This window comes from Aegilops tauschii, chromosome 3 (genome assembly GCF_002575655.3).
Source record: "Aegilops tauschii subsp. strangulata cultivar AL8/78 chromosome 3, Aet v6.0, whole genome shotgun sequence".
NCBI classification, from domain to species: domain Eukaryota; kingdom Viridiplantae; phylum Streptophyta; class Magnoliopsida; order Poales; family Poaceae; genus Aegilops; species Aegilops tauschii.
This window is the reverse complement of record NC_053037.3, coordinates 612,356,458-612,368,937: the sequence shown is the minus strand read 5'-3', so window position 1 is coordinate 612,368,937 and position 12,480 is coordinate 612,356,458. Positions and strand designations below refer to the sequence as shown.

At 45.8% G+C, this 12,480-nt stretch overlaps 1 protein-coding gene across 1 annotated transcript; it reads left to right on the top strand.

The window, feature by feature from the left end:
• Positions 1–3,787: 3,787 nt before the first annotated feature.
• On the top strand, positions 3,788–12,095 carry LOC109758396 (DIMBOA UDP-glucosyltransferase BX9). The gene is made up of 2 exons (XM_020317247.4): positions 3,788–4,555; positions 11,031–12,095. The coding sequence occupies exons 1-2, from the start codon at positions 4,045–4,047 to the stop codon at positions 11,918–11,920; spliced, it is 1,401 nt and encodes a 466-aa protein (XP_020172836.1). The 5' UTR covers positions 3,788–4,044; the 3' UTR covers positions 11,921–12,095.
• Positions 12,096–12,480: the final 385 nt, after the last annotated feature.

Sequence of the window (12,480 nt, the reverse complement as noted above, 5' to 3'; positions counted from 1 at the left end):
CATGACCAAGCAGAAGACACCACAAACTTCATCACCGGCCGAAAGAACCAGTGACCCAAAACCGCCAATCATGCTCAGATCCGACAGCCTCCCAAGTCAAGCCACTGACGAAGAGCCGTAGCCGGCACGATGCACACCACCAGAACAGAATCACCGGGCGGGAAGCACGGGCTGCCACCCCGAAGCTCCAGATCCAGCCGCACTAGGCTGCCACTACGAGCTCCCGGTCCAGATCCGTCGAGGTGCTCCAGCCGCCGGCCCGCCGGCCAGAGTCGCGCTGCAATATAGGAGGGAGGCCAAGCCTCCCCCACTATGAAGACGCGCCGAGGCGCGCGCAGAGATGTCCTGCCACCGCCGTTAGCCGACGGGGGCTTAGCCCATCGGCGTCCTCCGGCGAAGGCGCTCTAACGCGACCCAGTGGTCCTATGACGGTGAATGCGTCGCGGAACATGCAATGACAAGGGGTAGTAGTATAGTGCATGCGAGGTCCTTAGAGCTTCTCCAACAGGGGCCCAAAAAAGCCTCACGCGCTAAAAACCATCTTTTTTTGCGCCGGACACAAAAAATAGCGCTCCAGCAGACGCTGTAAAATAGAGCCGCACACTTTAGCGCATGGGTGTGCGCTGGGGCTGCTGCAGGTGGGACCATCGGATTGGGCGCCGTGTTTTTGTGCAATGGAAAACCTCTTCATCGCTCCTGCACGCAAAAAGACTATTTTAGCGCTTTAAAAGAATTATACCGCGCCGAGGCGAAGCGCGCCTGTTGAAAATGCTCAGAGAGAGAGAGAGAGCGCGCGCGCACTTGAGACTTGAGCAAATGTCTCTCCGAAAAAACTCTGATACGACATTCTCAAAAAAAAAGGGATTTACTATGGACGCAGTCGAGGAGGGCACGGCGACGTACCCCCTAGAATCAGAGCCACTCATAGTTAGTTCAGGGATTGGTGCAGGTTTTTGTTAATTGGCAGCGAAATCCTAATATAACGTGCTTGGGTATATGTCAATAGTAATTCAAGAAATGTCCGGAAGTGGACGAAGAGCACTCGGCGAAGCAGCCCACCGAAATCTACACGTCCGTTATTGTCTTGGGATGCATGCAATTAATGCAGTTTAATTTGTTTTGAACCAATAAAGGATAAATACTCACTGGTAATACAACGGCACATTGAATCGCATTTATTTAGGGCCCCACGACTCTGTTTTGTCACATGCAAATAAGCTGGGGTGGAGCGAAGCATGTTCATGGCCATCAAGGAAGCCATGCGCAAGGGCGGCAAGGCCATGTCAAGGAAGCCGGTCGCGAGTAGGAAGAGCCAACGACCTTGAGCACTGAGACTTAGGACGACCATGCTAAGCTTGTTTGTGACGAGGACGACCAGACCAGGACGTCGATGACTTATTACCGGTGACGATGACGACTAGGACGCTGGCGGCCTCGGGCATGCAGTACATGGAGTCATTGACCAGGGCAGACGCGGTGCATAGGACGCAAAAAACAACGACGAACAAGTGTAGCACAAGATTGGGGAAGAAGTGCAGGAGCTGTAGAAAAGGATTTGGGGAGATGATTCATGAGGAAGAAGTTGTGTCCTAGGGAAGAAGGGTTGGTGCATGGGGAGAGGAGAGGGGTGGGAGGCATCGTGAGCATTGATTGTTTGGCCTTTGGGTGGTTGGCCGGTTGTGCCAGTGCTATCTGACAATGTTAGGACATAAGTACATGCATTAATATGGGAAAAGCATGTGAGAGACATATGACGTAATACAAACTGGTTAATATAGGAGATGTGAATCCCGACGCTAATGAATGGGTGGGATTTTGGTGGGCTGAGTCGTTGAGTGCTCCTACGCACTTTCGGGAAATGTCCGTACTCATTTAATTCGAGGTAGTGTGTCCCATAAACATATCAAAGATTTCAACGGAGTATTGAGGTGGTGTTTGGTTCTCTAGTCCTAGGACTTTTTCTAGTCCCAACTAAAAAGTCCCTAGTCCCTAAAAAGCCCCTCCCTGTTTGTTTCCAGAGACTAAAAAGTCCTTAGTCCCTTCCTAGAGTTTATTAAATGACCATGTTGCCCCTAGTATATAGAAAAATAACAATCAAACAACACCATGGGGTGGCGGGCCAATGGGTGCATGGAGGGGCATTATTGGAAAAGTCCCAAAAAGTCCCAAAAAGACTCTCCTTGAGAGTCTTCTTCATTTAGTCCTAAATGCCTAGTTTAGTCCCTAAAAAGTCCCTCCCGTTTGGTAAAAAAGTCTCTAAGAGGGACTTTTTCTAGTCCCTACATAAAAAAGTCCCTGGAAACAAACACCCCCTGAATGACAAATACTTTGTGGTACACATCCATTTAATAAAAATAACTAGAGTCAAGCACTATAAACCGTAAAGATAGAAATTGTCCCTTTCACCGATGGCCTGTGGCAATTTCGTTCGTGTCTATGTGACGTGATACAATAGGTTTGATTGCAATGATTAATTGCACCTTTCTCTTTATTATTATTATTATTATAGCTTTTAAAAAGAGAATAATTTATGAGATTTTCAAAAGCATCCTAAGATCATTATGAAATTTTTTCTAGAACTATTACCATGGCGTTCTTAGTTTTTCACTTATAACATAAAGAACAGAATAAAAGAAAATATCTCTCAGATTTATATACATAATTTCCTGGGAATAAGTATTGAAAGAAATTTCTTAAGAACTTGGTGGTGGCAAAGAGGGGAAGAGGCAGTTGGAACGAAGAGGAGCATCTCTGGATTGGATTGAATTTTGGGTAGTTGGCAACTGTTAGGTGATCGAAGTTGGCCCAAGGGTTTCGCCCGTTAGTCTGGGGAGCCGGCGGCGGTCCCGCGCTTGCCTCGACCGCCATGGTTCCACGACGCGACTGGAGCTGCCGGCCTCCGCACGTTGTTTCATGCGCGCTTGCCTGGGGCAACCCGACGAGGCTTCCACGGCTTCCACCGGTACTGCCGGCCATCAATCTTCCGAAGAAGGGCACAAAGCAGAGGAGAGGCGGACGGAATTTCTCACCGTAGTTGTCTAAGGCAAGCGACGGATCAGGGAAGACGAAATGCGGCGGAGGGGGTCCGAGAGGTTAACCCTAAAATTTATTTTTAAGCAAAGGTTAACCCTAAATGCTCCCCGGTGCCAGTGTATATAGCAGTGGAGGGCCGCATATCCGGGTCACACTGTTTTTTATGGGCCGGCTGATATGTAGTGCCTGTTTGGGCCGCCAAAAAGGCAAAACCCGCATATCAGCTGGAATTTCCCGGGCCGGGGGTCCTTTTTATGGGATCTGCTAGTAATGCTCCTCTAACACATTTCCCTAATTCGACCACACACTTTTTTCTTCAAGAGTATGCCAATGGCCTACTGTATTTTTATAAAAGGCAGAAAGTTATGTACAAGATCCCTGACTAGATGCGAACAAGTCATAGGGAGAACCCACACCAACGCCTACACCCTATCACTAAATGGCTACTCTCTCGCGAAAGGATCTAGAGCACCGACTCCGCCTAGACCGGCATTTCTCCACTCGTCTGTTTCTTCTAGTATCTCTGTCTTAAGTTGCAACGCCGTTCTCTACCTCAATATGTTGTTGAACACTCACACATTGCGCTGTTTCCAAAGGGACCACACAATTAGAATTTTAACGGAATCGAAGCCTCTCCTCATCTTTCCTTTGAAGCGCATCCTCTGGCCTAGCCACCACTGCAAGAAAGTAACATCCGTGGGCGGAACCTGTATGGTGATTCTCCATGTGTGGAAGCAGGAATGCCACACCTCTCGTGCGTATCCGTAGTGTGCTAGGATGTGGTCGGCGTTGTCCTCCACACACTCAATCCTCGTCCTTGCCTCCAGTATCATCCAACCACCTTCTCCCGCTCTAACTCAATCAATGCGCTCATCAATCACTCGATCCTCGTTTATTTCGATCCAATCCAGTTAGCCAACTACTAATCCCTACGAGTCTTTCTCTATATGAAAGCCAACACTGCTGGAGTCTTTCAGCAATCAGGCACTCTCCTCCTTCCTAACAAAAGCCATGGCCAGCGCGGCGGAGAGCTCTGGCGGCGCCACTGCCACCCGGCGCGTGCTGATGTTCCCGCTGCCGTTTCAGGGACACCTCAACCCGATGCTGCAGCTGGCCGACGTGCTGCACGCCCGGGGCCTCCGCGTCACCATCTTCCACGCCGCCTTCAACGCCCCGGACCCTGAGCGCTACCCCGCGGGTTACCGCTTCGTGCCCGTCGGCGCCGGCGTGCCTACCGCCGACCTCGTCCCCACCGGCAGTAACGCCGACTTCGCTGGGGCGGTGCTGCGCATCAACGAGCGCCTGCAGGCGCCTTTCCAGGACAGCCTCCGCGCGGTGCTGGAGGAGGACGAGGAGGGAGCGGCGGTGTGCCTCGTGCTGGACTCCAACCTCCGTGGGATGCAGGTGGTCGCCGACCGGCTCGGCGTGCCGACGCTGGTGCTGCGTACGGCCGGCGCGGCCTGCCTCGTCGCCTTCATGGCCTTCCCGGCGCTCTGCGACAAGGGCCTCCTCCCACCACAAGGTACATCCCTCTACCTGACAAACAAACGGAGGTACTGTTATGAGATCATCTCACACGTTTAATTTACCTTCCCCCCCCTTGGGATTGCTTAGTTCAGTTGGACGTTTAATACATAGTATAACTACAAATTGAAGGAAACTTTTTTTTTCATGGAACACCATATAAATCCTGAATATGATATATATATATTGTGTTAAATATTCATTAAGTGAAAAGACTACATCCATTTATAGTATCCTAGGGTTTTCAGACGAAATCCATATTGTGCATAGATAGTTAGGGCCGGCAATATTACATATTTGTTGGTATATTATTGTATCAAAATTAACTTAAAACTGAGCGTAACAAATATTTACAAACTAGCAATTTAATATTCCATTAATAACAATTAATATCTAACAACGTAGATAAATTTCAGCTGATGCGAAGAACATGGACATCACAATATCGAAAAACACTATGCTTTGAGTCCGTGAAATAAAGTGTTTAGCGAGTTAGTTGAGCGTACACCAGCAAACACATCACATTAAATGGAGAGGCGACATAGAAATTTTGGGGGGTCATGTACATTCATGACACTGCACTAATGGAAGAACATATTCATCTGGATGCATGCCATTTCTTTTTCTTTACTAAATTCATTTATGTAGTTTCCCGATGTTGAGTCATGTCAATTTCTTTTATATTTTTTTTGCGGGATTTGTTTTATATTGACGTTCGTGTTATTTTCTACAATGCTTTAGGATGAGTTTTGGATAGTTAGAAAAGTTTTCATGGACATTTCGGTGTTGTCGGAGACATTTTTTATTTAATACATGGAGCATTGTTTAGAACTAATGACACATTTTATAACGCAAGCCAAACATTATTTTTTAAACCGTCAAATATATTCCTGTAATAGTTGAAACGTTCTTGAATTAGAAGAATTCTTTTTACCTGAAGTCTTAATAGTGCAGCTGGACTATTTAACTTCCTGGAGCTCACGCTTTTAAATGGAAAGAAAAACATACTTTTCCCGACTTATAACAAAATTAGTACTCCACCATACAAAGTTGTACTAAAATCAATGACAATTAATATGGATCGGAGAGAGTAATAAATTTGGCCCCACGTGGTTCTCAATATGCATGGCAACATGAACATCCAGGCACACAAGATGTAGTACATGGGTTACCACAGTGCAGTGCTATGTCTTCACATGCATTTAATTATGTTTTGTAAAAAGATATAAATTTTGAATATGATAGCAAAAATTATATCCGCTTTCACTATTGAAACTCTCACGGCAAGTCTACAAAACTAGGTATCATACACGTATGTTTCGATGAACTTTGTTCTGTGCAACCTTTGGGCTCCAGGGAACCAATGTTAGTACTATAGAAACCAATTTTAGTGTCACATCGATTGCTGGACAGATGGCTGGGGAAATATATGAAGTTACATATCTCACTCGTAGGATAGTCAGGATGAGGTGCCAGCAAAGAAATTGTACATCCACGGTTGGGGAGAAAGTTGCAACTCAGGCCTCCTTTGGTTTGTAGAAATTTTATAGGAATTCTATAGGAGATGATTTGCAAAGGAAAAATTCCTTTGAAACCCTTTGGTTTGTAGGAAAGAATTTCTATCCCTATGTAGGATAGGAATCAATCCTTTACATTTTGGAGGAAAAAAAACATTAGCTTGGACTCAATGAAAAATTCCTATCCTATCCATCAAATGACATCTCTTTCTCTAGCTATAGGAATTGAGATGCATGTCATCTCACTTTCTATGACTTTCCTATTCCTATAACATTTCTATCCTATGAACCAAAGGAGGCATCAACTGCTATCCAGTTAGTCCGGACAGGAGACGAAGCACATATCCTATGTTGCATTGAAATTTGGTAAGAAAACATAAATAAACAATCAACAAATCAGAAAACCCACTAAAGCAAGCACCAATTGGAAAGGGAAATATAGAACAATTACACCAAATGCAACTCCCAAGAATGAGTTGTAAAAGAAATATAGATGGCACCTTGAGTTGAGTGCGACTGCATGCAAAAGTAGTCACGTATGGATAAAAACAACTGGTATTGGAGGACTCATGGCAAGACAATACTTAGAGTGACTAGCATTGAGATGGAAGCAAGCAAATCAAAGTAAACATAAAAGTAGCTTCGTCGACGCGAACGAATGACTCTTGATGGTAAGCACTCCCAAAATCCAACGCGTTTCTTGTTGCCTTAAGATGCATGTGTAACGGGGAAATACCCCTTGGTTCCTGGGAGTACATACACCCTATATAGGGAAAAATTAATAATTACAGAAAATAGTCAAAAAAGTTCAGAAGTTTTTTTAATAAACTTGACTTTCTTTTGTACCAGTATATAAATTTTCACGAATAAAAACATGGCATTGACTTGAGGGAAAAAATGCAAAAAATTATTGGTATATACAAGTCACTATTCACATTATTTTGACCAAACAATTGTTTTTTTGACCTGTAGTCAACGGGGGTTTTCTTTCATGGGTTTTTTAGAATGTATATACACCTATGGACCAAACGGTCCGTCCCTGAGGCAAACCGCACTATTTTATTTTATATACACGTCACGCTATCTGTGCCATACAGAGGCCGGCACATCTCAGGATGGGATCTTCTAAATGTTCCTTCTAATAAATGCAACCAGTCTGGCAATGCCAGCTTTTGCACAAGTAACTTTTTGAAAGTGGACCGTAAAAACTAACACTGATCGAAATATGTTCTGGATTTTTCTAAGTAATTAATAAATGTTTCAAGCTTTTTTAAAGTTAGTTTTTCAAACTGGACTTTAAAGACTAACACTGATGGTAATATTTTCCAGAATATATTATCTAATCAAAAGTTTTTGTAATGATTATTTTCCCGGAAATAAACTGTTATTGTACTGATGTGTACACTCGAGCAGGGGGCAGTGTCTACCGACATGTAGTTATCAAACCCCCCTTTTCCCCTTCTCCTCAGGCGGCCCCGCGGATGGCAGGGGAGGAACCCTAGCCATCGGCCGCCTCTCCACTTCCTTTCCCCTCCTTCCCCTCCCGCCACTGCTAGAGGGCGCGACCAGGCGAAGCCCGGCTGGCGCCGGTGCCGGCGGGGATTCCTCATGCCCTCGCGCGGCAGGGGCTGGCGCAGGCCGACGTCGTCGTGCCTGGGCGCTGCGATGCGCGGTCGTGGAGATGCAGTGGGGCGTGCCAAGGTCTTGCCTATGGCTTGGTGGGCTGTGCTGGGGTGGGGCGTGCCCAGCCATGCGCCGGCGGCACCTGACGTGACTGCGGCCGGTTCTGGCGGGCGGCTCGGGCTCGGGCGCGTTGGGACAGCTTGGGTCGCAGTCGGCCGTCTCTGTAGTGCTCGGTGGAGGTGGCGATGTGGCGGAGGTGGACTTCGTGCGGTGGGCATGTGGCGGTCTCCTCCCGGGGCTTGCTATGTCCGGTGTGCTAGGTTGTGTGGTGGCCCTCGATGGTGGCGCAGCGGTGGCAGAGCATGCTGTGGGGGCCGACGGAGGTGATGGCGATTCGCGTCCGGAGGTGCTAGCTGCCACAGGGCGGCCGGAGGTGCCGGATGCCGCGGTGTTCTTCCCTCTACATCTGGACAGCCATATCTGATGGGGCGACACCTGCCCCTCCTAGTAGTGTTGGCTAGCAGTTGTCCGGCGGTGCGGGCTGGCCCACCGAGGCAGGTGTTGACACGGCCCCCTTGGTCGGGGCAGGCTGTTCCTTGTGCTTGCTTCGGTCACCTCCGAGCATGTATTGGCGGGGTTCCGTAGGTTGCTTGGGGGTGGCATCTGCTTGTTATGGCGTCGGTGTAGGGATCGTCCTCGGATGCCGGGGTGGCGGCCTCGGAAGGTGGGCTTTGCTCTCCATCGGGCTCCTTAGTGGCGGTGGTGGCTTCGAATCTCGGTTGTGTGGGTGGCAAGAGGAGTAGCGGCGGAAGGCTTTGGTCCGCTCTCTTCTAGTGGAGGTGGCGGCGCCGAAATCTGATTTGGACGGGCTGATCTTCGTCGCAGTGGTGGCCTTGTGTCTCCTAGTAGGGCGGAGGAGTTCCCAAGTGAAACTTTTGTGCTTTGGCGCTGACGACAGCGATGCCTCTGGGTGTCGTTATCTTCTTGAGGATGTTGTCGCTGGCATCTTCCCTATACCAGCAGGGTTCCAGATGAAAATCCATGTCTGCGGACTCGGCACCGGCGACGCTTGGCGCCGTAACCCCCTTAAGGGCATTGTCGTGGAGCAATGACGCCGGCTGTCGGGTCATGGTGATGTATTAGGACGTTCTATGCTTCATGTTGTATGTTTAGATTTGTTTTATCACTATCATTCGACCGTGTACCTTGTTGTATTGTTCACGTTATTTATAAAGCGCGGCAAAAGGCTATTTCGAGACATATAGTTATTAGTTATTTTGCGTGACTAGGTGAGATCCACTGAAAACTAGCGTATTGATCATCAATGGTAATACGTGAAGTACTGTTCTGTCGGCGGTGATTAAGTATAGAAAAAAAAATCCATCTGGGTGTCATGCCTTGTAGGTTTAATTTTTTTTTTAATTCCCGCTTCTGTAAGGCTGGCCATAGTGGGGTAACATAAGTAGTATCATGCACTTGAAACTCGCAAACATGCTTATGTGGCAGGCAATTAAAAAAAGAGAGATGATTATAGTAACATAGGTAGATACCGTAACATAATGTGATGCTACTATGTGTCATGCATGACAATAAATGAGACCACCTATAATACTAATCTATGATATTATGCACTATGGAGGTAGTAATATAGACTAGTAACATATGCATGTTACTAGCTAAGTTACTCCCCACTATGACCAGCCTAAATGAATTGTCCAAGTTATGATGTTGATGTGACATTTTCAGGTGGTACAGTTGGGTCATAACTGTCGTTGGAATATCATTATTAGAGTAATTGTACTAACAAATGCTACTCCCTCCCTTTCTTTTATAAAACGTTCTAGACGGCTGATTTCTATCCAAGCTATCTAAAACGTGTTATAAAAGTGAACAGAGGGAATAGTAGATTTAGTTTCCTATAAATAGTTACATGTAGCTTTTGGGCGTACAGAATTATTAGGGCCAGCTAAAATGAGTTTATAAGTATTTTTTTTGAAATAAAATAAATTTTTATTCATTAGCAATAACCAATACATCGTTTGTGAGAAACGTTACAATTTCACTAATAGGCTCCTCAAACCAATCCGAAGTCGAAAAAAATCTAGCTACTCTAGCAAGTTCATGTGCTACTTTATTTGCCTCTCTATTATAATGTACGAATTTAGTCATGATAAAATCACAAGCATAGTGATAGCATTCATCGAAGATTGCTGCCGCCGCTCCCGCTGACTGTCCTCCGTCCTGCATGGTTTGAATCACCTCCAAATTGTCAGAGTTGATGATTAGGCGATTACATCCCGCCTTTTGCACTAAATTTAGGCCAAATTTGAGAGCTAACGCCAAATGAGTTTATAAGTATACAGTGAGCTAGATGCTACGAGCAAGCAGACAGGTTCGTAAAGTTTTTTTACTGCATGCTGGGGACTAGTGAGGAAGGGAGAGGAGTTTTTTTTTACAGGAGATGATTTGACAGGAGTAGTTGGCAGTTGAGAGAGCATGCTTTGGCATCGACAACATAACTTGGAGGTGGGTCGCGCACATGGTTTTAACTTTTGGTGAGATTTTCGATGAAATGCACTGAATCTCAATAATTTCGGTAGACACTGAAATATTTATCTTTCGGTCAAAATATTTCAACAAATTCAGCAGTGCACAAGAATTCAAATACTATTCAAAATATTTTCAAGTTTTTCATGGGTCCCGCACATGGTTTTAACTTTTGGTAAGTTTGTCGATGAAATTCACTGAATTTCAATAATTTCAGTAGACACTGAAATATTTATCTTTCGGTCAAAATATTTAAACAATTTCAGCAGTACACAGGAATTCAAATACTTTTCAAAATATTTTCAAGTCTTTCTAAATATTGAATTGAATTCCAAGTGAATATTTCTGCATCAGACCGCAAACTAAAATCACTGAAATTCATTTCGGTTGGTGCTGAAACAAGTCTGAAACTGAAAGTGAAAATTATCGTCCCGCACACTTGGTACAGATGAGTGGCTTCAAAATACGAGTGGTTAAATGATTTGGTGGTTCGACTACGACACAAAGGCGAATTATATATATAGTGGATGCACGGTTCTCGAGAGGATTGGTTGGTGGGATTTCATTGGGCAGCGCACACGAGTGCACTAGGGTCTTTCCCCTAGCCACCTCTTACAATATACTCGCATTCACATATGCACGCTACTACACGCAACCACAATCACAATCACAGTCACCATTCATTAATAACTAGGCTCACATATTTATGGTTCTAGTTTCCTACTAATGCATATGCATCCTCACTACGTCACCTGGTGGTTGAGCATTTTCTTACCAAAATTTCAGACCATTCACAACTCAACATGCCACTGGACGATCTCCAACCACTCCGGGTGCGAGATATGGTCTTCTCAACCACAAGTCCACATGAAACAATCTCCACCTGTCTAGAATGCATCGTGGAATCAGTAAGGTGTTCTTCCGGTGTCATCTTCAGCACATTCTGTGACCTCGAAGATGTTGAGCTCCAAAAGGTCAATGATAGCGTGGGTGTCCCAGTGTACGCGATTGGTCCGCTTCACAAGATATCTTCAGGTCCCCAGAGCAGCCTGCTGGCTCCAGATCGGACTTGTTTGGATTGGCTGGACAAGCAGGAGGACGAGTCTGTTTTGTTCGTGAGCTTTGGGAGCTTGGCGTCGATGGACAAGGAAGAGCTAATGGAGACTGCATTGGGCTTGGCCAATAGCCGCATTCCATTTCTTTGGGTGATCAGGCATGACTTGCTTCATGGTTCAGAGAAGGTAGGCCTACCTGATGGCTTTGAGGAAGCGGTACAAGGTACGGGAATGGTGGTGAGTTGGGCCCCACAACAAGAAGTTCTTGGGCACCAAGCAGTTGGTGGATTTTGGACCCATAATGGCTGGAACTCGACGTTGGAGAGCATAAGTGAGGGTGTTCCAATGCTATGTAGACCCCATTTCGCCGACCAGATGATAAATGCAAGGTATGTCCAGGAGGTGTGGAAGATAGGATTTGAGTTAGAGGGCAAGTTGGAGAGGGGGGAGATTGAGAGGAATGTTCGAAACTTGTTGTGCCAAGAAGTAGGTGGAGAAATGAGGCGAAGGGCAAAAGATCTGAAGGACAAAGCAACCCGATGCATCAAGAAAGGAGGCTCTTCGCAAACTAGAGTTGATTTGTTGGTGAATTTTATAACGTCACTACCTTCTTCCATTTAGAAGAGATATGTTTCCTATTTTCATATGGATTTAGTCTTGAAACTTAGACTGTTGTGATAGTAGACTGAAAGTGCTAGTTATCGACTAGAGGGGGGGGGGGTGAATAGGCGATTTTTATGGAAGTCTTGAAAACATGAGAGTTTCGAAGACAAACAATAGAAATGAACCTATTGATATGCAGCAGAAGGTAAACTACACTAAGCAACCCATAGTCAAGTATGCAATGAAGTGAAAGCACGAAGACTAATAGCAGCTAGGTAGTAAGGATCAGGATGGAAGATGGTATGAAGCCAAACAACGATAGTAGTCACACAGTGAAGACAAATAGGTAAAGCAAATAGGCAATGACTTCACGAAGACGAACTGTAAGTAAGGAGAGGGAGAGGATAGAACCAGTCACTTGTTGAGGACACAGGATTTGTTGGACCAGTTCCAGTTGCTGTGACAACTGTACGTCTGATTAGGGAGACTGAGATTCAACTCAGAAGACCGCGTCTTCACCTTATTCCCCTTGAGCTAAGGACACCCAGTCCTCGCCCAATCACTCTGGTAAGTCTTCA

What these genes read in the sequence shown, in the direction of transcription:
- LOC109758396 (XM_020317247.4), top strand. Translation starts at nt 4,045, where the DNA reads ATGGCCAGCGCGGCGGAGAGCTCTGGCGGCGCCACTGCCACCCGGCGC. An exon ending in GGGCCTCCTCCCACCACAAG is followed by an intron (nt 4,556 to 11,030) that starts GTACATCCCTCT and finishes CCAAAATTTCAG; the next exon opens with ACCATTCACAACTCAACATG.